The following is a 26,509-nucleotide window of genomic DNA, read 5'->3' on the forward strand; positions in this document are numbered from 1 at the left end:
GGTAAACCACTTTACTAAAGCATCCGCAAGTTTTCTTTCTCATTTGCCCATGTCTCATATCGCGATAGTCTGCTCTTGAATGGCAAATTTTAAATGTCATTCAGGACCAATTGAAAACCACTTGTATTTGCATTCCTTAAAAAGCAGAAAAACATTAACCTTTTGTTTTATTGAATTTAAATGCCAGGGAAATGCTGATGCAGTCTTGGGAGACTGAAATACTTTTATAAGGAAGAATAGCTGTCATTTATTAACACAAAGAACAATTACTTGATAGGATGCCTTCTGACAAAAAGCAGATTGGTATTCTCATCATAGAAAAGGCATTATAAAAAAATCTAGCCTAGACCTCTGAGACTTGAATAATTTAAAGCTGCATTTGGTGCAATTTGAATTTTTCTTTAGGGAGGCAAAGTTAAATACCTTTAATTTGTTCTAATTATTTCAAATTTGCAAGTTAATTATGGCTGATCATTAAATAACAAAAAGGACTATCGTCTCCATAGAGTTTTACCTCCTACCCTCTGCATTACTTAAGCTAGATTTTAGTATGCATGAATTAACTTTCTAAATAATCACACGGTTTGACTAAATGGCTCAGTAAAATGAGCTCTGATCCTCAGAATAAGCATTAATGGACATTAGAAATGCTACTGGGACTCATGTTACTTACATTATAAGTATTTTTAATGGAGTCTTATTTACTAATCTTTATGTACTGCTCAAGTTAGAATGCCATATAGATACATTATTCCGCTTTACTGGAGGAAAAGTCCAATCTTGGAGACAATAAAAACAAATGTCCATTTAACACCAACTAAATTCATATTGAAATTTATGCAGGGATGTGATGATAGGATTTCACTTGTTCTTGCTGTTCATCTCAATAAATCAATCTAGGCCAGACGGGTTGCTTATTCTATAAACAGAGTATTACTGATATATTACATGACTCAAACAGCAAAGGGGGGTTTAGTAACAACTCCAAGTGGAACATTTAAATTCCATCCACTGTTTCCAAAGACTTGGTGATGTTTTCTGCTTTCAGCTTCTGGGCACCATTTCTAAGCATATTTGCAAAAGCGAAAACGAAGCCAGATGTCATATAACCATACTACTTAGAAATTTTTACTAAATATTCTAGATAAATCTTCACATCCTTAGAGACAGATTGAACAAAATATTTTGAGACCAAATAATCTTCAGAATAAGATTTAATAAATAAAATGTTCAACATACTCTTATATTTGTTTTCCCATTTCAGAATCATCGATGTAAGTTTTATTTTCATATATCCAGTACATTGGACCAGAAGAGCCTACTATGTGTTGATTCTATATTTAGGCATGGAAGCACACAAAGGAATAACTGTCTTTGAATACTTATGGATAAACAAGGAGAAATAAATGAGCAAACAATATATATACATATATATATATACACACACACATTATGGTATGGTGTAACGATGGTAGCATAAGCAAAATATAGGGATGAAAAAACAATAGTAGGAAGTTTTAGAAAGGGGTAAAAGGGAAATGGAGACACGGAGGGAAGAGAAGTCATGAGTTGGAGTGGCACTTTACAATGGGATGGCCCCTGGCTCCATAATGGAACACTTCTATGAACAATTTATGTCATGGGTTGGAGCAATAGCTCAGCTGTGAGCACTTCCTATTTGCTGCTCTTTCAGAGAATGTAGATTGATTCCCAGCATCCACATGGTAGATCAGTTCCAGGGTATCTGACATTCTCTTTGGACTTCCACAGGGGCCAGACACACATGTAGTATACAGTATGAAGACAAAACATCCATGCATATAAAAGTTACAAAAGAAAAGAATTTATTCCAGATCCCTTACTTGTAGTAGGTAGATGATAATATCTGGACAACAGGCTCTTTGGAAGTCTTATAGACATAACCGAAACATGCTTTGTGTAGTGTAGGGAAGAAAGGAACAAGACTTTAGGAGCACTTATGGGAGTCTAGTAGTTGAGACGACTTGTTTTGGTGTCAGAGAAAACTGAGTAGATTTCAGCTATTTGTAAGTTCTGGCAGATGTGATTTCTTAACTTGTCTTGTCCCCATAGGCATCTCAACTAAAAAAAAGATTTTTATTATCAACTTCTGTCATCATTATTGTTATATTAGACAACATTTTAAAAGCTTAGAAAAATAGCTGGTTCATATAGTAGATGTTCAATACATATTCACAGACTAGCTAAATAGATGAGTATTAATGATAATTGACATTATAGAGGAAAGGTAAGTCATTTTTTCATGTACAAATTAAATGGATAAGTTATGGAGATGTTGAATTTGAGCGATCTGCAAATGACTCCTGAGAGACTATATTAGTATGCAGTTGTAAAGATAGGATTAGACTTCAGGAAGGAAAGAGATGGGACCCAAGACAGAGACTGTAGCATAATTGGGATATAAATATGACCTAAGTCATGAGAATGAGCTGAGAAGATGGAAGAGGATAGAAGTGTCAAAATAAAGACAGCAGGCAGAGGAAAAGGAAGGAAAAGCCAACAGGGAGATAATCTCCAATGAGTAGATAAGCAAAGAAGGAAAGAATACTGCCAAGGAAACACAGACATAAAAAAGATATTTGGATACCAAACTAACCCATAATAGTTGAAATTAATCCTGTTTGGCTATAGTACATAAACCATTCTGTATTGCTGGGTTTGGTCAATTAAGATTCTATTAAGAATTTTATTATCTATATTCACTTAACATAGAATTTTGTAGCTTATTGGATTATAAAATCAGGTAAGCTGTGTTGCTATTGGAAAGTCATGTAAGATTAAACAGTTGGTAATGTTTGATTTGTAATCATAGGGACCTGGGTTCAACCTCCAAAATCAATGTAAAAGACAGGCACCGTGAGACATATTTACAACGTCAGTATTGGGAGGTAGGGATGGATGGATCCCTGGAGATCACTGGGAACTTATTGCTTTTCTTAGTGAATATTAAAAACCACAACAATAACAACAACAACAACAACAAACATAGACAGCACTTGAGGAACTGAGAGGTTAAGATCATCCTCTGGTCTCCACATTCAGATATGTGTTAGACACACATATGCATCATCACACACCAACATGAACATGCATACACACGCATAACAAAGTGACTTGGGAGTTGGGAGAATAGTAATGACCATGGTTTCAGCTGAATGATACAGCAGGCCGCAAATGAATGGAGGTGAAGTAGACTGACCATGAATACAACACAAAATTCTAGAACCAAAGCAAACCCAATCTATAGTGCCAGAGGCTAGTAAATGTCAAGAGAGAAAGTCTTAATGGTATCAGGTGTAGGCTGTGACTGGCATCTCCTTGAAGAAGGCAAAGATATACTGGGTGAATTAACACAGCCGGTCTCACTGATGATCAAGGTGAGGACAAGCTTGTGTTTTTACTATCTCTAAAACAGCGAATAGTTCCTAGGTGTGGCATGAGGATGTGAGACCACTATAAAAGTACTAAAGTGTCATTCTTCTTTTTCACTTTTATTCTCTCCCAAGTGTACCATGAAACTCTTCAAGGCACATGACCTGAGAGAACAATAAACTGAACACAGAAGCAGATAGAAAAAGTCAGACATTAGGGAAATTTGTAAAAAACAAATAGCACAATTTTCATAGATATGTATCACTTATGTTAACTTAAAAATGAATATTTTGTTTTAATTTCTATTACAGAAAATATTAATATATATTACATCAAATAGTTATGAACTATTATCTTAATTTTCTATTGCTGTGTTAACACACTATAACCAAGGAAGCTCTTAATTGTTTAATTTATGCTTACAAACACTATTCTTTTATTCTCAATTCAAAATTTTGTGAAAGCTTTGAAAGTAAGTAAAAAAGAAGCTGAGGTAAGAGATTAGTTGAGACCAGGCATTTGAACAGACTAGGCAACATAGTAAGATATTTTTTCAACTTTTGCTGTTTAGTAGGTCTTATTCATAGAAGCACCATTGAATGAAGGTTGCGAATGTAACAGAAATCCGGTTACAAAAAAAAAATGTAGCATTTTAGAGGGATTCAAAGAAACATGTAAAAGGCCCCATAATTGGAACAGTCAGCTTCCAGCTACAAAGTCATGGTTACTTGCTATTTGTATGGGTCATGCGCTGGCACTCATGATTCAGAGCCATTCAACAGTATGAAAAGCCCCAGATCTAAAAAAGGACACGGTGAAAGCTTTTAATTGCCCTAGTGTGAAGAACCTAAGGGAAACCAATCATGCTTTTAAAAAATGTTTATTAATTTAATTTTTTATTGACTCTTTGTGAATTTCACATCATGCACCCCAATTCCACTCATTTTCCAGTCCCTCTGTATTTGCCCTTCACTCTTGTATGGTCCCGTGCAAAGGGTAAGCTTCAAAGCCTCTGGCTTCTGACACACGACCAATACTGGACCCTCATGGAAGCACCTCTCTGATATCCTGCAGTTTCCCTGAGTCATGGAGATCCCTGTGGCTATGATTCTATAGAACCAGTTCCTTCACAGGCTCTAGCAGGTAATAGATGGGGTAGATGCTGGGGATTGCCCACTCAAAGCCCTGGATGTGTGTCTTGGTGGTAGCTGGGGTGTTCTAATTGGGTCTTAGGGACCAGCCCCCTTAGCTAAGAGGTAGAGCCAGCTCTCCCATGCCCATGGTGAAGGGTGGGGACAGTTTTCCCAAGTGTATAGGGGACTGGGGCTCTCTATTAGGGGCAGAGCCAGCTTTTCTATGCTGGAGTCATGTATCTACTGAGAAGCAGGGCCAGTTCAGCACAGCCCTCATACTTCAACACATGGTTCACATGGGCCCCTGTGGAACACTGACAATAGACATAACACAGACGCCAGCTTCAGCAGGCCCATGGACCCAGACATGACCAGCAGTAGCAACTTGGGGTTAGATGTCACGATGGCCCCAGGTAGCAGCACAGGCCACTCAAATTAGCATGGGCTGGGCAGCAGCGTGGTCTCTGGACTTCAGTATGGCTCCAGATGGCAGACCCTTGGCGGTTGCATGGCCTTCAATAATAACAAGAGCCAAGGATCTTTACACAGTCCATGGCTGCAGTAGGGTCACAAACCTAAATATGGCCCCTGGCCACAGCTTGAGCCAGATGTCAACATGCTGGAGTCATGTTGACCCAAGAGTAGCAGCATGACCCTTGGGCACCAAGATGACCTTAGGTGTTAACCCAGACTCTGGGCATCTGTACTGCCTTGGGTGGTAACTAGAAGCATGTATACTGATACAGACCCTGCCTATGGTAGGGCCATGGACCCAGATATAGTCCTTGACAGCAGTTCTGGCCCAGATGACATCATGGCCACAGGTGGCAACACAAGACCACTCAGATTGGCATGGCCCTAGCACCTGGCATGGCCCTTGGACCCAAACATGGCTATAAGTAGTGGCCAAGAAGTTGTGCATCCTTGTGGCCTTTGGTGGCAACAGGTGGCCATGGACATCAACATAGGCTCTGGATGCAGTAGGACCACAGACCTAGACATGGTCCTCAGCAGCATGCTGTCAATCATACTTATTTAATGTTAGTAGTGACATGTAATTTAAAGATAGTCATTAATATATTTTTATCACTTATTGTTTGTGATACTGGCTATATTGTACAGTTACCAAATGAACCACACTTTGAAACTTCTGGTATTTGAAATTGGGTTCTTCGATTGTGATCTTCCATAAAAAGTCTTCTATGTGCATGCAGCAAGTGTGATTCATCAAAGTCCTCATTGTTAGGTATAATGCTTCATTGATTACTGCAGAGAAGTGAATAATAGGGGCAGAGCTGCTAAATATAGAGATACAAATAATCAGTCATGGGAACTATGACAGTGTATTTTGTGTACTCCTTCATGCATCAGAGATGTAAGTTCCTCTTACATTGTCCAAAGGTGCTGCAAACAAAATCTGAGGATCCTAGCCAGCTGGTGGTGGCGCACGCCTTTAATCCCAGAACTTGGGTGGCAGAGGTAGGTGGATCTCTGTGAGCTCGAGGCCAGCCTGGTCTACAGAGTGAGTTCCAGGACAGGCTTCAAAGCTACACAGAGAAACCCTGTCTCTAAAAACTTTAAGAACAAAACAAACAAACAAACAAGAAAACAAAACAGAGGATCTTAACTATGGCTCCTGAGGGTGGCTTCGCACATTTCCATCAGCCATATTTCCATGCTAGAAAGCATGTTAGAGTGACTTCAGAGCTACTTTAAATTTCCAATGAAATATTTTAAGGTTATTAGCTAAAAATTCTGACCAAGAATTACAATGAAATGTTACTTGATGTCAGTCACATTACAGCAGGACACTTGTCACAATGATTCACACAAGCACAACTAGTGTAGAGAGGACCCTGGCTAGCGCTCCCCCTATGAGACAGGATCAGAATCAGCCAGTTGATTGAGAGACAATTGTCTATATTCTGTCAATTATGTTTTAAATAAATGCTGATTGGCCAGTAGCCAGGCAGGAAGTATAGGCAGGACAACCAGACAGGAAGTAAAGGCAGGTCTAGGAGAACAGGAGAATTCTGGGAAGGAGGAAGCCCATTCCTCCCCAGTCCTGTCCAGACACGGAAGAAGGAAGATGTGATTGCCCAGCTGAAAAAGGTACCGAGCCATGTGGCTAACATCGATAAGAATAATGGGTTAATATAACTTATAAGAGTTAATAAGAAGCCTGAGCTAATAGGCCAATAAGTTTATCATTAATACAGAAATCTGTGTGATTTCTTTGGGACCTAACGTTTGCGGGAACGGGGCAGGACACAGAAACCTCAGTCAACACAGGGTGCTATCTAAACACACATTCCTGGGCCTTGTCCCTCAACACTATGATTTAGTAGATGACTAAATGTCTTTGCAATCCCCTATAATTTGTTTTAAAACATAGATTTTACTTTTCATAGCTCATAATTAAAGGGATTAGATAACACAGACTAATTTGAAGATTTGATGTAATGACGAAACACTATTGAAATTATTCGGGTAACTCAAACACTAAACTCTAAAAATACATATTACTATGAATCACTTAACAAAACCATTAACTGGCTGTGATGAAGGAGGAGGCACGGAAAGGCAGGTGGATACATAGCCATCCTCAACCTTCCAAGCATTATCAAGATATCCATGAAAAATCAGCTTAATAATCTGTCATATTAGGGCATTCCAGGATGAAGTTTAAATGTATTATGAAAAGATACACATCTTTAGATATTATTAGAATTCTTGTTCAAATGCTTTTGTGAAATCAGCATCTTCTTCCTGCTATATTTTCTTTCAAGGTCAGAAAGCTTATAGAAATGAACTAAGATTCTGTTAATAACTCTAATAAGTCATTTTTAAAGTAAATAATATATGCATATGATTTAAATACTTTAATACTATGATACAGAGTAGAAACATATCAAATGATACATATAAAATCAAGATTGACTTGTAAAAAGAAATCAATACTTTCTCTAATTTATCTGCCTTTTTTTCATCTTTACACATTTCATTTTCTTAAAAAAGGAAGATCATTTCAACGATATTTTGAGAAGGACTTCCTATTCTATGTAGCCCAGGCCTTAAGCTCAGTCTTCCTACCTCAGTGCATGGGTTGTGGGAGAAATTTATTACCATGCCCTCCTAAGATTAAAGCTTTCACCTTAGAATAACTGTCAACATCTCATCATTTCCAAAGAAAATATAGGTAATTCCCATACCTCTTCAACCAGATTTCCCTAATGTAAACATCATATAAATCTACTGCACCAAGAAAGCAAACTATTAAGAAAACAGATTGGTACATAAATACTGACTATACTCTATAGACAGCTTGACTGCATCAGTCATTGCATGTCTTCCTTTGTGGTCATCTAGTAGATACCATGTTTAGGTATATCTCTTTAGTTTCCTCTAGCCTGCTATAGATGCTCAACCTTCCTTCTTCATTCATGATTTATATGACCAGTTTGCAGAAGTGCTCACCAGACAACTAATGCCTCTCAATTTGTATACTTCTCTTGTTTTCTCACAGTTAGTGTTCTGAGCATTAAAAAATAAACTGAGAAGCAGACATGGTAGTGCATGTCTATAACCCAGCACTTGGAGGCTGAGGCAAACGGATCCCAAGTTTAAGTCCAGTCTAAGAGGTTTAAGGCCACCCTAGACTACATAACACAAAGCCCAAACCAAGAATATAGATGTGAAGTTCTTCATCAAGCTAAAGCAGTTACATGATACCAACATGACTGAATTGCTGGTGAGAATAAGCAGAGCTGTTTGATTAGGTTAGTGTCTGCGAGATTTCCTGCTTTTCACATATCTTTCTGCTGTGAGAGTTGTTAACTGCTGCCTATGCTCAAGAGGAGTGAAAATTCACTTTGCTTTCCCCTGGGAATAAGAACTTAAGGACCTAATTAAGAATTTCCAGTGAAAATACATATTTTCTCTTGTATTTATATATATATTTTGAGTTTTAACTCGATGTCATACTAATAATTTTGCTCTTTAAGGTGATCAAACTTCCTTGCTCTCTGGTGTTATCTGTATCTTCATTTTATTTTGTCATCCTGAGCATTAACTCAGATTTAGATCCTAGAGAAATTTATTGCTACGGTATCACTGCTCCTAAGCAGCTTTTATAAATCTAGGCACGTGCGCGCGCGCACACACACACACACACATATGCGCACACACACACACACACACGCATAGAGACTCACAGTTAAGTTTTGGTAAACAGCTACTGTGATATCATATACACATACTATTGTCTGAATTGTTTCCCCTTATATGTATAATCTCACCCCCAATTCATACAAGGACACATCAAGAAAGTAAACATGCATGCCAGTTAGAAAGTTCTATCTTCTAAACTTGAGAAAATAATATATAATATTTATGTCAAGACTTCTAATTTGCTTTCCTCTTAGGACTGGAGGGGGTGGAGGGAGGAATTGGGGGGAGTGGGGGGGAAGTGGGAGGAGGAAGTGGGAATTTTGATTGGTATTATTTATAAAGTAATAAAAAATAAAAAAGAATTTTGAATAATACTAAAAACGTAACATGTTTTAAAGATGTTTTAGTTGCTTAAAGTGAGTTCAGGTCAGTACAATAGTCATCACAACCTAATGTTACATTATTATACACACCCCAAAGAAACATGACATCCATGTGCAGCCATTCCACTTTTCCTTTCCCAAGTGGATCATCAAGGACTTACAACTTTTATCTATGCAGCTGATTCCTCAGGACATTTTGTTCAACAGTAACCATGCTTTAGGTGTGTGCATCCACAACTTGCTCCTCTCTACTGCCAAGTATTCCATAGTAGAAAAGGACATTTTATTTACCATTTACTGGCCATACATCTGCAGTGCCTCCACCATTCAGTGACTATAAGAAAACGGAGCTATGAGCATGCACAAGAAGTTTCCTATGTGTATGTTATTTAGTGGGATAGATGGACAATTCAAGTATTCAATGATTAACTGATGATTATACAGCTATCAAAAAGGTACAGAAATTTTGAAAATTGTAATGTAGGACTAGGAAAAAGTACTGCAGAGAAAACAACCTTTAAAATAGCTCAAAACAATTTGAGAGATGAGAACAGGTCTCCAGAGCACTGCCTCCAGCATCTGGTAACCATCATTCTATTCATAAGTTCTACAAGATCAGCTTTTATGTCACACAGATGAATGGGGTCAACAAAGAAGACAGACAGACACCAAGGGAACAGAAGGTTGTACCCACAGATAGCTCCACACATCTACAGATAATTGATTTTTGACAAAAATAAAATAGCATATTGGAGAAAAGACAATCTTATCAATAAATGGTTCTGGGCAAATGGCATCCCAATCATTTACAAGCTAAGTCCTGAATGGACTGAAACCTACATATAGGACTCACAACAGTGAAATGTTATAGAAACATAGCCCTTAGGACAATGCTCTGTGTACTATTTTTTTTGACACATTATAAGAGTACATGAAATTAAAAAATAAAGATAGCCAGGCGGTGGTGGCACACATCTTTAATCCCAGCATTCGGGAAGCAGAGGCAGATCTCTGTGAGTTAGAGGCCAGCCTGGTCTACAAGAGCTAGTTCCAGGAGAGGCTCCAAAGCTACAGAGAAACCCTGTCTCAAAAAACAAAGAAAAAAAGAGATACCTAAAACCTGTATAGCAAAGGAAACAAACACTAGGATGAAGAGTGAAAAACTATTTGTAAACTATATATCTGAAAAGTATTAATATACAGAATTATAAAAAACTAAAAAAAATAACAGCAAAAAATCAAAAACACAAGTAGTCTGGTATTAAAAATGGGAATTAACCAAGCAGACATTTTCAAAATATATTACAAATGGCCAATAGGTAGATGGCAACTAAAAAAAATAAGGAAGGAAAAAAGAAGAAAGAGAAAAGAAAGATAGGCAGGTGGGCTCAACGATCTCTGTCAACTTGTAACTTCTGACATAAACACCCCCCCACCACTTTGTCCTTAGGATTCTCACATGTAGGTATTTCCTAAGGTTTCTCTCTCTCCTCTCTCTTTTTTTTCTCTCTCTCCCTCCCCCCCCCCCAACACTTTTTTCAGAGATAAACATCCATACTTTTAGGTCTAACGCTAACACACGACTTCCAATTGAAATCCCTAACTTTGCTGTTTTTGAAGATATTTCGATCCATTTCCTAGTCATCTATTGGAGAGCTTAGCCTGAGAATCCTCCCTGCTGAACAGTCCAACTTCCAAGGTTGGGAAAACCTCCTTGTTAGTGTTCGGGGACACAGGGAGATTAGGGGGCACCACAGCATCTCTAAAGCTGCAGCTAATTAGTAAATAGCAAACCCCAGCATCCGACTACTCCAGTGATCTTCAAAATCAAATCAGCCAGCTCTTCACAAATCTCTTTTTCTGAAGTCTTTCCCTCCATATCACTCAGGTTCCAAACTTGGAACCTGACACTTAAAACCTCTTAAATCTAACCTAATCTACCATTTGACTCTTCAGTGGACTTTCCCCTTAATCTTCTAGTTGCAGTGAAACATTCCTGCCACTGTCTTCATACACAAGTGTCAACTTCTTACTTTCCCCAAGAGTCTCCCCACCTCCTTCCCACTGGCAGAAGAGGATGTCCCTACTTCTGGACTGTCAAATACTACCTTACCTTTCAGGACTCTGCTCAAATTGTATTTATAAATAGATACCTTTTATTTCCTATGCTTCTTAAAAACTTAGACATTTGCCTTCTCTTTTTTTTTGAAAAAAAACATTTTATTACAAAACTTAATTACAACTAATAATTTAAAAAGTTCTTGTACTTTAAGAAACTATTTTATTAAAAAATTTATTATGAAAATCCTACAAATAAATAAAACTATTATTCACATACCCAAAACAATGAGGCCCAGAGTCCGTACAACTCAATGCACTTACGTGCAGTAGGAACAGAAGCTGTGAAGCTTCACATTAAGTCCTACACTTTCAGCTCCGACTATATTTTATCTACCACCCCCACCCCCAGTGACAGAAATAGATCTAGAGAAAACACTTAGCCTTTCTTGTCATTCGTGTCGGCACCACACTCAGTTCTTACTCTCCCTAGAACTCCTTAAGGTAATAGCTCCCCTACACTTTTGGCACACTCAGCAAAACTGACGTCTATTTATTTAGCTGCTGGGGATCCAACCCAGAATCTCAGCACACTAGACAAATGGTCTACTGTTGAGCCACATTCCCAGCCCCTACTTATTTTTAAAAGTAAGTATTTAATAAACTGGTTGAATAAATGGGTAAGGGTAATAAAGTGTGGTTAATAAAGTGTCTAGCATTATATGAAAGCACAAAAATGGTGAGAAGTTTAGAAGTCTGCTTAATTAGAAAAGTGGCTACTTTATAAAAGTCATCTTTTTTCAGTAAATAAACAAACATCTAAGGAATTAAATAATAAAAAGGGTCTGTAAATAGTCAAAGATTCTGGTGAATTCAGTCAGTTCCATCTTTCTGTGATAATTACTTTCCAAGGGCTTGGCTCAGCTGTGCCCTATGATTTGATCATTTGTCATTAAGGCTTTGCATATTATTTATTTTCACTCTATAGCATTTATGCAGGAAGGCTGCAATGGAAGCTCCCTTGTCTGCGATTCTTCCCACAGATAATAGAAAATAAATTGCAATTAGATTTTGGTAATTGTATATAATTAACTCAAAATGAGCTGTTAATTATAAAAAAATATGTTTTTTAACTTTCTCATTATCTCATTTATTTTACTTCCAAATTCTTAATGCCTCACTTGAGTCAGTTTGATATTTTAAATACATAGAGTACTTTTAATACTCAGATAATTTAAATTTCCAAATAAACAAAATTTAGCTCATAATTAAATTTTATCTAGGGAGTTCTCCTATTAACATCAAAGAGCTTGTGAGGTAGAAAGAAGGTCATTCTTCTAATGGTTTGTGATTAGTCTTCTAAAGCAGCAGGCATTCTAGCTCCAACAATGCAGGCTGCTCAAGGCAGTAGAGGACTCTTGACTGATCCACCTCTACCATTTCCGTTACCAACTGAGTCAGCGAGAATTACTGTCCTTTCCTTTTTAAATTTCATTTTATATTTAAAAAATTTAAGAGCTACTGGGTGAGAATTCTTGGCTTCCCAACAACTCTCACACTGTCAAAGCAATGACTAACGCTGCTTCCATTTCTTAGATAACAATATTTCCAAAGTCCATGTTTTCATCATTATAGGCATACTAAAAAAGTTTTCTGGAAGCAGTGTATAATCTTATCATTCTTACAGTTTAAGGTTTAGAGCATACACAGCATAATGCCTGGAAACCTTGTTAAAGCAGGCCCATCTCTTCACAGGAGCACAGCATTCTCTATACACACCTGACCACCAGCCAGGAAAGCTTTCTGAAATCCAAAACAGGAATCTGAACAGCTCCAAACTTCCAGGAGCGAACCAGCATGGCTATGGTATCTATGGTATGACTGCAGTATCTGACGGAAACACCGTAAAGGACAAAGGTTTACTCTGCTCAGTCTCAGTTCAGTTCATGGATGCTGGAATGTGCACAGGAGCTCATTCACATCATAGCAGACGCTACAGGAAGCAGAGGGTGGGTATGTCTTTCAGAGAGCCCCTACTTCTGATATGTGGCCCCATTTCTAAAGTCTACTGAAATAGTGCTGCGAGAACCAGGGTTCAAAGCACAAGTCTCTGGGTGGGGGTTCATTTCAGATTCAAACTGTAACAATCTGTCAAGTATAATTTACCATAATAAATTACTCAAAGTATCTCGTAAAAATAACTTCTGGCCCACCAACTTTATTTTGGAGTAGTCTAACTTTTAAAAACATACCGGAATACTGAATTTGGAGACTGCTTTGGTAAGATGGCATTTTTACTATATTAATCCTACTGATCCATGAGAGATCTTTCCATCTTCTGATATATTCCTCAATTTCTTTCTTCGATGTCTTAAAGTTTCACATCACTCAAGTCTCCCACTTGCTTAGTTAGAGCTAGCCCAAAGATATTTTCTATATATTTGAGGTTATCACGAAAGGTGTTGTTTCCCTGATTCCTTTCTTGGTCTATTTGTCATTTGTATATAGGAAGGCTATTGATTTTTGTGTGTTAATTTGTATACACCTACTTTGCTGAATATGTTTATCAGATGCTGTAGTTTCCTGGTGGAATTTTAGGGTCATTTATGTATACTATTTTATCATCTGCAAATAAAAATATTTTGACTTCTTCCTTTCCTTTTTGTGTAACCAATATCTGATTTGATTTAATGCCCACTCCATGAGATGGATGATACCAGACACCGCTAGGGTAGTCAAGAGCCTAAGACTGAGAGGTTAGAGACCTGTGGGAAATATAGATAGTACTGTTCTGTTAAAGCAATGTAGCAATCAAATGATTGCTAATGACATTCTGCTATACCCATAGATGTGTGTCTTGCTCAGTCATCATCGGAGAAACTTCCCCCTGCAGCAGATGGGAACAAATAGACCACAGACAGACAATTTGCAGTGAGTGAGACCTTGGACTACTCAACCCTGTAAGGGATATTTCCATCAACTCCCTCCCTTCAGGGCTCAGGGAACTCGTGGAAGAGGAGGCAGAAAGAGTTAAAAAGTTAGAAGGAATAGACATCAAGGTATTGAGGCCTTCTAGACATAAGAGCTGGCACATACGTGAACTCACAGAGGGTCTGCACTGGACCAGGTCCCTAGAGCTGAAAGGAAATATGGACACTTTATCCATCCTTAACTCAGATGCTATCCCCAATTGATAGCCACTTGCATATGAAAAATTATTTTTCTCCAAGAGCGTATCACTGGGAAAATAAACCATTCTTAAGGGTAGGCCTATGCCCAACGGTAGATGACCAACACAAAAGCAGCTTTAAAGGTTCTTTGTCTCATTATATTATCTGAGGGTGTTTTTTCCTGTTTTGTTTTGTTTGTTTTTGCTTTCTACCTTACAGGTTCTTTTTTTGGCTTCTTACGGCTTCCAGTTTGGGCTTTTATAGGATTTCTGAGTATGTAAATGCGTCTCTACATTTATATTTATTTCTTGTGCTTTTACTTTAGCTGCATTTCTTGTTGGTTGTTTTGTCATATTCTGATTTTTTAATTTATCTTTATTTTTTATTTACAAGAGACAGAAAAGGTATAGATCTGAATGGAAGGGGTGTTGGGAAGGAACTGGGATGAGTAGAGGTAGGGTAAATGATAATCAGAATATATTGTATGAAAACAAATCTATTTGTTTAAAAAATTGTATGAAAAACAAATTACCTGAAGACAAGAACATATGCTCCATCATGCTTACTTTATCACTGTGTGCAATACTAAAGAATATGGAATAACTTGAATACTTGGTCATAGAAACTTACTAGTTAAGCTACCTATATATACTATGGAATGTTATACACTTATAATAAATAATGAATTAGCATTTGTAGTAGTTTTCTATTATTTAAGAACTTACCACAAATTAGTTGAATTAAATAAAATGAACTTTATAGTTTTGTGACTCAGAAGTCTGATGGGATCTCACTTGGATAGTCAGGTATCAATCAGCAGGCTGTTCCTTTGTTCACTGAAGGTGCTACTTCCTTGCTGGTTATCAGATATCTGTTCTTATTCTTTTACGTGAATTTCTTAGCCTGTGTTCGCCTTCCTCCATCTTGAAAGCCAGCAAAGGATGGTGGAGTCACTTTCATATTTATAATCTCCATTTTCCTTTTTCCTCCCATGTGTCTGGACCAGCACATAAAGATTTTCCACACTTAAGGGCTCCAGCATTTAGACTGGGCCCATTAAAAGAATCCAAAGTAACCGCCCTATGTCAGTGTTTAATCATACCTGCAAAGTCTCTTTGCCATGTGAAGCAACAGATTCAGGCATTCCAATGATCTTGAGCATGAACCTCTTTGGGGGAGAAGTATTTCTTTATGTTTGTTCATGTGTTTATTTAATTAGAAAGAGTGTGCTGGCCACAGTGAGTACACAGAAGCTCAGGAATTGGTGCTGTCCTTCCACCACGTAGATTCCCTGGGATAGAATTCAGTTAATCAATCTTGGTAGTGCACAGAGCAGTCTCACCAGCTCCCTATGGGGGAAGATTATTAGATTACTACAACTATCTATCTAAAAACTTGATAATCATTAAGTATGTGGAGTGGGAAGGCCAATGTGATCAGATTAACCTGAAGTATACACACGTGCTGTGTCTATAAGTATAAAGAGAGGTTTAGGAACTTATATCAAGGTACCAACAATTAATTGAGTCAACCAAAATAGGATAGGGAATGAGATACAGAACAAAAGAAGACGGATATTTTTTAGATATGCCTCATTTTATTTTTTACAAGTGACTTCTTATTATTTGTAAGATAAAAGGGTATTAATTTTTAAATTTTAATGAAGGTTAAACTATTTGAAGATTATGATTTGAATGTTTTCTAGATTATGAAATGAATGTATTATTAAAAACATACTGATTTATCAGATGTAGAAATTACATATTACACCTATATGATGAGATTATAGGTGTATTTAATTTTCCTGCTTTGACTTGCTAGCATTTTTAATGTTTTTATGTCATATGTAAGTAAAATATATATATGTACACACATATAAAATAGTATTAATAGGAAAAATATTTTAAACTAAAAAGTAGCAAAAAGGCTGGAATGGTGGCTCACACCATTAACCTCATTACTTAGGAGGCGTAAGCAGGGATACTTCTGTGTGTCCAGGTCAGCCACAGTCAGTGAGTTTCAGATCAGCCAAGTCTACACAGTGAGACCCTGTGCCTCCCTCCAAAAAAAAAAAAAAAGTTTTACATAGCAACTAAAAATGGTAATGCCCCTCAAAGAAAACTATCAGGGAATGAAAATTCTACAAAGAAGAAATACAAAGTGCTAACAGAAAGTTGCTAATTACATAGGATTCTGTTTATTAAATTTCCAAGTGTCGCTTAAATATTAAAATCAACATTAGAAAGCTAATTAACTCGACTGAAAACATAACTCTGTCCCTTTCTAAAGCTTCTCTGAAAGAACAGTAAAAGAATGAGAAGGATAGAAGCCCATAAATCTGTAGAAATGTGACTCCCCAGAAATCAGCTGGCTGAAAGTTGCCTGAGCCTGAACGCCAAGCTGCCCTTGGCTCTCTGTCTCCATCTAGTGGTGGAGACGGGAGCTGTGCCTTCAGAAAGGTGGGAAAGTGCTGGTGGGGGATGGTTCAGTGGGTAAAACGATTGCTGGGTTTGATCTTTAGCACCCATGTAAAAAGCAAAAAGCATAAACAAACAAAGAAGCAAATAAAAGACAATACCCACATAGGTGTCAAACGCTTGTAATTCCAGCACTGGGGAAGCAGGGATAGGTGAGGCTCACTGACCACCCTATTTGTCAAGTTCCAGGCCAGAGAGATGCTGTCTCAAAAATCAAGGGAAATGGGAGATGGATCGGGAAAGCGTTAGGGGTAGAAGTGGAGGGTGAATATGATTAAAATGCATTGCATGACATTCTCAAAGTGTTAATAAAAATATTAACAAGGTAGATGACACCTGAGGCCTTCGCATGTACACCCACACATGAGCACACGCACAAGTATACATAAGAATAACCCTAGACTTGGGAGTCTGAAGCACAGTTAGGGCTAGAAAGACAAATAGTTTAAAGGGCCTCTTCTTCCTTCACAGAGCTCCTCGCATTGCCAGCTGCTATAATCCAGATCTTAAGTGTTCCGGGGGATTTTCTGGCTGCTGGTGGTACATTTAGATCAGCCATGAGCAAACACTGTGGACACACTCTTTTTCTTTTCTTCTTAAATTTATTTATTTATTAAAACCCCCATCTTTTCTCATTTTACATACCAATCATGTTTCCCACTCCCTCCACCTCCCTACCCCAACCCATGCTCACTCAGAGTGGGTAACGCTGTTAGGAATATTTTTTAATATTAGCTCCCTGATGACACAAAAATTCCCACTCAAGCCAAATCAAAACAAGCCAAATTAAGAAATGTCCAGGTTTAATGGGAGATCTGTGCTTTCGGGTGACCCCGAGGGGGAAACTGGGAAGCCACAGGAACGCAACCCCCAGGAGGAAGAAAGGAAGACCACGTGTTCTTCTTTTGGGGGATCACTTAAGTACCCTGGGGAGTGGTCCTGACCCCACTGGCCTGCTGGGATTTGAAGTCCAGACCAAACCTGGGGGCTGAGATAGAAGCAAGGGACTGGGATCTATGCTCCCAACCTAACAAAGGCTTCCCAGAGGGAGTCAAAAAGTCTAGCACTTTGCTTTGAGGCAGAACCAAGACCCTCCCCATTATATCTACGCTGAGCAAGGTATCCCTCCAAAGAGAATGGGTTCCAAAAAGCCAGTACAAGCAGTAAGGATAAATTCTGGTCTCATTGCCAGTGGCCCTACAGTCTGCAACTGTCATACAACTGGGGGACATACTCTTGAACGGGATAGGAATCCTGGCTCCTTTTCTCTGTTTCCTTGCTACCATGAGATAAACAACGTTGTTCTTCCAAGTGTTCTCTACCACGATACTCTGCCTCACCACAGACTCCGAAACAATAGGCTAACTCATCACAGACTGAAATCTCTCAAATAAAAATGATCTTTTCATATTTTGAGTTTTTTTTAAATGCATTTGTTATAGCAATGAAAACCTGACTAAGAGCAGCCTAGCTCATAAAATGGTCCCATCCAATTTTCCCAGCAAGTCATACAATTTATCCTTAGGAGAACTGACTACCTAAGAGAAAAAAGACTTATGGGCAGAAACAATTAGAAGTCCTCATGGCTCTAGCCTAACCATAGGGAACCCAGGAGTTGACAAACTTTGCTGACACACACCAAAACTTTTCATAGTTCTTTACCTCTTTTGCTTAGAAATAGCAGTGGCTTACTAGACATCTGTGGACAAAACAAACTTGAACTTGTTAGAAAAAGAATAAAGTACCAGGAACAGAAGCAGCTTCAAAACCTACTACAAAACATCAGAGTTATGAGAAATATGACACATATAGAACAAGAATGGGCGAATACTTTTTAAAGGCACATTTGAAGAACAGTGGTTCTTTGACATTAAAAATTACAGCAATAATAAAATTGAACAGAAACACTGAAAGATAAAATTCAGCAAGATTCTTATGGGCTAGAGGGAAAGATAAAGATGAATAGTAAAAATAGGAGAGGAGGAAAAAGAAGCAAGGAAAGATGCTCTAAGAAATTCATCTTCTGAATTTCAATTCAAGTTCCAGGAAGAGACCACACAAGAATAGACTCAATAGACTGCAAAAAGTACATTTCTTTGCACTGAAGCAAGTTTCCCAACTGTAGGAGCACACTTGGTACAAAAATAGGTGTTTAAAAGGCTAACTCATGTACAGTAGCACTAATGTTACAATAATTCACAGAAAGACAAGGTCAAGATACTTTTCATAGAGAATGAATAACAAAAAGATCAGTATTCAAACAGCATCAATTTTAAAATGGCAGTAAATGTAGCACAGGTTAATACAGAAATATTGAGGCACACAGTAGCTACATAATAAATATTTGCTGACTAAACTAACACAGTTTTAAATGATTTCAGAAAAGGGTCAGGAAATAATATTCTGCATAAGCATAATCTTTATTACTCAATATAGAATACAATAATTAGGAATAAAATGGCTTAAAGATTGTTTCTGAGAAGTAGGATTGTGAATGATTTTTATTCTTTTAAAACTTTAAAAAAATTTCGCAATGAGAATGTATTTATGCAGTTTTATGTGATCAAAAATAGTAATAAAAACCAAGCAAGTAGCTCACAAACATGACCTGTATGTCTCAGTAGAGGTAGGAGGATCAAAAGCTCAAGGCCAATCTTGGTCAGATAATGAGTTCAAGACCAGCCTGAGCCGGTTGAGACTGTGCCTCAAAAATACCATAATTATCAACTGTTAAAAAAAAAAAGAAAATATCTTAATTAAGGGAGCCATTTTAGGGTTGGCAAGAACTTTGACTCTAGAGGGATTCCCAGGGGTCCTGAGAGATGTTCCCAACTAGGTCCTTGGGCAGCTGAGGAGGGAGAGCCTGAAATGGCCTGATCCTATAGCCATACTTTTGAATATCTTGCATTTCACCATAGAACCTTCATCTGGCGATGGATGGAGATAGAGACAGAGACCCACACTGGAGCAATGGACTGAGCTCCCAAGGTCCAAATGAGGAACAGAAGGAGGGAGAACATGAGCAAGGAAGTCAAGACCGTGAGGGGGGCACCCACCCACTGAGACGGTGGGGCTGAGCTCACCAAGGCCAGCTGGACTGGGACTGAAAAAGCATGGGATAAAACTGGACTCTCTGAACATGGCGGACAATGAGGGCTGATGAGATGCCAAGGACAATGGCACTGAGTTTTGATCCTACTGTATGTACTGGCTTTGTGGGAGCCTAGCCTGTTTGGATGCTCACCTTCCTAGACCTGGATGGAGGGGGGAGGACCTTGGACTGCCCACAGAGCAGGGAACCCTGACTGCACTTCAGACTGGAGAGGGAGGGGGAGGGGAGTGGGGAGTAGGGAGTGGGGAGAGGGGGAGGGAAAAGGGAGGTGGGGAGGTGGCAGAAATTTTTAATAAAAAAACAGCGTACTTAAGGACTGAAGAGATGGCTCAGTGAATAAAAGTACTTGCTGAGTGTGAATGAAAAAAAAAGAAAAGAAAAAGAAAACAAGCTAATGATCAAGATAAAAGTAAAAACAATTTTTGGATTATCAAACACATTCTAAATATGTATATCCTTAGTATTTTCAACATCCCCCACCCTCAGGTTTACCTTGGTCCAGAGTCACTACCATTCACATCGAGATCAAGTTCTTGGGGTTTAGTAAACTCTTTATCAGCAACCAGTTCTCGAGACTTAAATAGCGCTTGAGTCCTTAACCTGTAAAAATAAATTTAAGAATGTCTAACCCCAAAGCACCTGACAGACTCAATACACACACACACACACACACACACACACACACCCTAAATACACATTAAGTAGGCCCATCAGTTTACAAGACTTAGATTTTCCATATAGAAGCATGTGGGAAGACTGAGCTGGTGAGAACATGATTTTAAAACTCAAGACTGTAAATGAGTGTTTTGCCCATGGTGTTAGTTACTTTGCTCTTAGTTACTTCTCCAGTCTCTGTGATAAAATGTTAGACCAGAAAATCTAAGGGAGAAAAGGTTTATTTGGCTCCCAGTTTGATGATGTAGTCCATCACAATGGGGAGGACCTGAAAGGAAGAGGTTGAGGCAGTTGGTCACACTGCGTTTGTGGTTAGCAGGCAGAAGGAGATAAATGCTAGACTTCAGCTAGACTCCCCCTTTTCATGTAATCTAGGACCTGAGCTCAAACAACCATATACCCACAGTTAGAGTGAGGTCTTCCTACCTTAACCAACCTAACCAGGATAGGCCTTTACAGGCAAGCCTGGAGGCTTGTTTTATGTGATTCTCGATCCTGTCAACTTAACAATCAACATTACTATCACAATTTTCATTATTGTACAAAATACACAAGTAAATAAATTAATGGGGGAAAGATTTATTGGACTCATGGTTTGTATTTCTATTTCTGTGGGTCTGCGGTGAGGCAGAAGAGCATAGCAGAAGAAAGCTGCTCACCTCTTGTCAGCCTGGAAGCAGAGAGGGACGGGAAATACCCATCAAAGGCACACATTGGACAGGCCTGTCTTGTAGATTTTACCAAGTCATAATAATGCCGGAAATTGTGAATTATAAATAGCTTTAACAGAAAAGATCAACTCATTGATGGGTTAATGGATTATTTCATTGGCTCAATTACTTGATTAGACCAGAGCCCTTATGAGGTAATCATATCCCTTAAGCTCCATCTCTGAACACTGGACTTTATGACTGAGCCTACACCATGTGGGCCTTTTGAGGAAACACTTTAAATAGAAGCCATTTAAATCATCATGGTCTAAATAAAGACTTTTGTAATTCTCAAGTATTACTGACTCTGTAAAACATAAACTCAGGAGGTACCCAACTTCTCATGGTGACACTTCAAAGAGCTGGTAGATCAGTGACAAAATATTTTCTTTAGGACACAGAGAAAAATAGAACTAGGTGTCCTGGTTAATTTCATTTGTCAACTTGACATAAGCTAGAGTCATTTGTGAAAAGGGAACCTCTACTGAGAATGGCCCCAACCAGATTGGCCTGTGGGCACTTTCTTGATTAATGATTGATATGAAAAGGTTCAGTTCCCTTCAGTGCTGATGGTCCTTGGTGCTGTAAGAAGGCTGAGCAAACCACAGGGAGAAAATGAGTTCCTCCATAGCTTCTGCTTTGGTTCCTTCCTTAATTCTTACCTTGACTTCCCTCAGTGATGGACTATTACCTGGAAATAAACCCTTTCCTCTCCAACTCGCTTTTTTTTCCACAGTGTTTTTATCACAATAGAAAACCTAAGACAGAATGCATGACATCTACTGAGATTAAGACCATACTCACATGTACTGAGAAGGGAAGGCTGTTGAAAATATCCGTACAAACCCTTTCTAGAATTTAGGGATCAATCACTGATAACAAACATGTGGTGCTTAATATGCATCCCTTCAGCTTTTTGGAAAATGAGTTCTGACTACATGTACAAGTATATTCTTTAACTATGAAAAAAATCGAGGAGGAGGTAGTGCACACCTTTAGTACCAGCGTGTGGCAGGCATAGGCAAGTGGATCTCTAAGTGTTCGAGGCCAGCCTGATCTACAAGACAAATTCCATGACAGCCAGAACTGTTACACAGAGAAATCCTATATTGAAAAAACCAAAGCAACCAACGAAACAAACAGAACAAGAAAACAAACAAAAGCTATTAAATAAAACTATGAAATGTTTTGTAAAAGAACCATGAACATGGTATTTTCACCATCACAAGACATTCTTTCAGTTGTACTATACATGGTGATAAAGAATTTACAGTATTATTATTTTGTAGTGACACGCAAATGAACACAAGTGTCAAATGCTAAAATCAGGTAATTATGAGAAAAGAGTAAGAAAAACTGTAATAACAGCAGTCAATAGCAATCACTTATGGAATATTTCTTACATATATTATTGTGTTGATCCTCATGAATACCCCAGAATCAATAACTTTATTATAAGTATTTACAGAGGAAAGAGGGGCAGGTCTAGGCACAAAATTTACCCAAGGTGGAACACTTTTAAGTGGTAAAGGTGGTACAGTTCTCCTAGCTAGGTATACAGTATATACAGTATAAAAGAGAAAGACAAAGACAATATTTATGAATAGCTTTGAGTTTATTCACTACAAATGCATTCTTACTCCCAAAGGAGTTTATGGTGGTTCTTGGCACTACCATCAACTGTATTCTGGATAAATCTTGAACTAGTTTAGAAAGGACTTACAAAGGAAGGCTTTCTGAAAGCACTGACTATGTATGTAATCTCTAGGTGGCAGAAGCAATTATAAATCAGAATTAAGTAAGTGTTAACTGAAGGGACAAAACCAACTCTATTTTGCACTAGGCCCCAAGGTGGCTGTCAGCAGAACGCGAAGTTCTCTAGTCGGGAGTCCAGCTGCTGAAGGTGCTGTCAGCAGAGCGGGAAGTTCCCTAGACTGGAGCCCAGCTGCTCAAGATTGATATCAGCAGAGTGGAAAATCCCCCGGGCTGGAGTCAATCAGAGAGTCACCAGTACCCCTTATGCCCAAAACAATAGATTTGTGGTTTTTTTTTTCCCCTTTATAAACCCTGCCTAGGAAGAGTGGCATGTGGGATACCTCCTCTGGCTCCCACTGCATTGGTGTGCAAGAAGAGGTCCAAATCACGATTTGCATAATTAAACCTTGCTTTTGCATTTTGATGAGTCTATCTCTAGTGGTCTTTTTGGGGTCCCAGCGACTTGGGTACTACATTAATGTTTTCCCAAATTCACTTAAATGGGAAAGTCTCATCTCTGAGACTTTAAAGTAGTTCTCTGAACTACTTTAACTACTTTATTATATGCTACTCATTTAGTATTCAATTATAGATTGTATTTCTATACATTTCCTAAATATCCTAAGCACCATAAATGCCATGTACATAGCCAGTATTAATTTATTACTAATTGAAATGAGTTACCTGATCACTTAAATCACAAATTCAGTAAAGATGTATAATTGTTCATATTATATATAAATTAGTATATGAGACTGCATAACACACTGAAAGAGGCCAGGTTTTAGTCATCTAGGTATACCTTCCACATAGTTTTGGGCAGAAATAAATACTTTGTTAAAACAATGAAAACTGAGCTGAGTTATAGGCTACAGTAGATAAAATATATTATGATTCTCCTTTGTATATATCCTAAAACCTAAAGAGCTAGGGACAAAGAAAGTAGACGTAAAATTAAGTAAGGCATAGATAACTGGAAAAGGAAAGCAAACATTTAAAGCAGAGGAGAAAGCACAGCTTGAGAAAGAGCTATGAGTGGTGTATGGAAAGCGTTGCACTAAGACAAATTTTCAGAAAAAGCATTTCTTAGGAAATTGAGCAAATGGGTAGACAGGTGACTGCAAATCATAGCAAGCTTTGCAAACTAGAATGATTGGCAGCATCTAATCTAGAACTAATTTTTTAACCAGGTTTTAAAATACAGAGTGGTAAAATAAAGGCACTGTTAGGGTTCATTTGCCACAGAAATTTTTAGTTTACGTCACTATTGGGCAGACTTTCAGATAACTCCTAAGTGATAAAATTGCCTGACTCTAAAATGCAGGACAGAGAGTAGGCCAACTTTCAGTTTAGAAATGAGAATTGTGACACTGATTAAACCCAAGTCCTGATTTCTGGCCTAGCCTGGCCCAGCTGACCATGATAGATCAGATGATTTCCATAGCAGAAAAGCAGGAAGAGAGAACCTCCTCTAGTTAAAAGTGTCTGCAGGCAGGTGTGATGAAACTTAATCTTAGCACTTGGGAAGAGGCAGGAGAAAAATACATGTTTGGGTTAGCTTGGGCCACAGAGGCAGAATCTGTCTCAGAAAGCTTCTATTCCAGTATCTTAAGTTTATCTGGGAAACTCATTAGAAGCTTCTAACTTCTTGACCTGGGGGAATTTTATTTTATGATCAGAGCTACAAACAACAAATGAAATGGCAGAATTGTGATGGCCAAGATTCACAGAACCACAAAGACCTTTAAGAGATGCCGAAGGCACGAGAAACCAGCATGATCCGGTCTGAAGATGGACAGTACTGTGGCTGGGTACTGTTTCATGATTTGTATATATTTACAAGTCCTGATCAACAAGACTGACAACACCCTAGTGTAAAACACTGAGGACTTTCAAAGACTGCAATTAGCAACTACACAGAGTAATACTCATCCATACAAGGGAACTGACTAAATCACATGATAATTTGAGGACAATAATTCTGAATACAGGAAATAAACAGTCAGTGAAGAGTTCAGGAATAGAATATAGAAATAAAGGCTCCCATCCAGGAAAATGGAAATATAAAATTGTAAGCCCAAACACATTTTGGAAGAAAAAAATATACAAAGGTGGCAGTTGCTGTTAGCCTTTAGAAAAACACTTTCTGCCTTAACAGCAGACATCCTGGCATCCACTGTGTACAGAGGTAAACTTTTAACAATTGTCCCCTGCCTCCCAGCTTCACAGCTAGGCAGGTACTGCAGACAAAGCTTAGCTTCTAACTATTGCCTCTATGGGATCCTCTGCTTGTATTTCCTTAATTTTTAACTGTCCCCTATGTGACTCTACTCTCTGCCTTACATTCTTTCAGGGACAGTGAAAAGCAGCTGTGTCAGCCACAGGCTTTTGCAAACATCATAAGTTAACATCCTATTGTCCTATAACCAAAAGTTGTAAAACTTAAAATGTTGTGACTTTAAGCTTGACCTCAAGGTTGAAAAAGTTCTTTGACCCACACCTGGTGCTTGATTTTACTATAAGAGAAGGTCCAAAACGAACACTCACTGCCAAAATTTCAGAAGCTGATCTCTGGCTGTTGTCACAGCTATAGCTGATAAGCTTTGTGTGCCCCATAGTGTTTTTTTTTTCTTTTTCTGTAATAAAGCTTGATTCTGGTTTAATAGACTTTGGTGGTCTATCTCCCCATCATTGCATAAACCTTGGATCCAATAGTTAGGTTAAAAAGAAAATTGGGATAGAGAGAATGAGAGGAAGTGCAAACTATTTCTGTAGAATTTTCCAGAAGACAGAAATTTTTAGAGTTTAAGAAATGAAAGGTGAGAAGCCATCTTTTGAGTTGTTAGTCAGGGCTGTCTAAAAGACTCCAAAAACAGTCCACTGCTGTTGCCCTTGATTGACCCCTAGAGGCACAAGTTAAGTTCCTAATAGGGCCCAGAGGCCCTTGAGCTGGCGTTGACCTGAATGCCCCTTCCCTGAGAAATTTCCAGCAAGCTTCAAAAGGGAAGAGACAATCAATAGTACCGTTCAGTTATGATGCCTATGAACCTCCTTGCTGAGTTTAAAGCAAACAATGACAGAAAGGTGGGCAATTAGTAGGCTGGGTCCCAAGGAAGGATGCACTTTTCAATGACTTTGTTTTTGTCTGTACACTTAGAATACTGGTGGCCTAGAAACTTCAAAAGCATGGAAGGGGGTCAGCTATATAGTCAAAGAAGTAGAAAGCTTTTAGACAGTAAACCTACTCTATTGTTCTACTCTAATCAACCCCAGTGGCACATGGGTGGCCTCACTTGCCCTGTTCCTACCAGCAAACACTGAGTAGAAGCCAGACTTTCATTTTCTCTGGGCTTTCATGAGGCAGTCAAGCCCTCTGCCTCACCAATGTTAGAGAAGGGATACTACAGAAGAATATTTAAGCAACACCCAGTGACTAAGGCTACAAACTAAATACC

General features: G+C 38.4%; 1 protein-coding gene across 4 annotated transcripts in view; it reads right to left on the reverse strand.

Moving 5' to 3' along the window:
- The window catches only part of Kiaa1328 (KIAA1328 ortholog), a 235,784-nt gene that overhangs the window by 53,690 nt on the left and 155,585 nt on the right, over positions 1 to 26,509 (reverse strand). For 2 of the 4 annotated variants that reach the window (XM_075969142.1, XM_075969141.1), the window contains exon 8: positions 20,407 to 20,514. The exons of the other annotated variants lie outside the window; for them this stretch is intronic. In XM_075969142.1, the coding sequence (XP_075825257.1) occupies positions 20,407 to 20,514 (108 nt within the window). The remainder of the gene's footprint in view (positions 1 to 20,406; positions 20,515 to 26,509) is intronic. 4 annotated transcript variants of the gene reach the window in all.

The sequence above is a fragment of the Microtus pennsylvanicus genome, chromosome 4, assembly GCF_037038515.1.
Source record: "Microtus pennsylvanicus isolate mMicPen1 chromosome 4, mMicPen1.hap1, whole genome shotgun sequence".
Taxonomy (NCBI): domain Eukaryota; kingdom Metazoa; phylum Chordata; class Mammalia; order Rodentia; family Cricetidae; genus Microtus; species Microtus pennsylvanicus.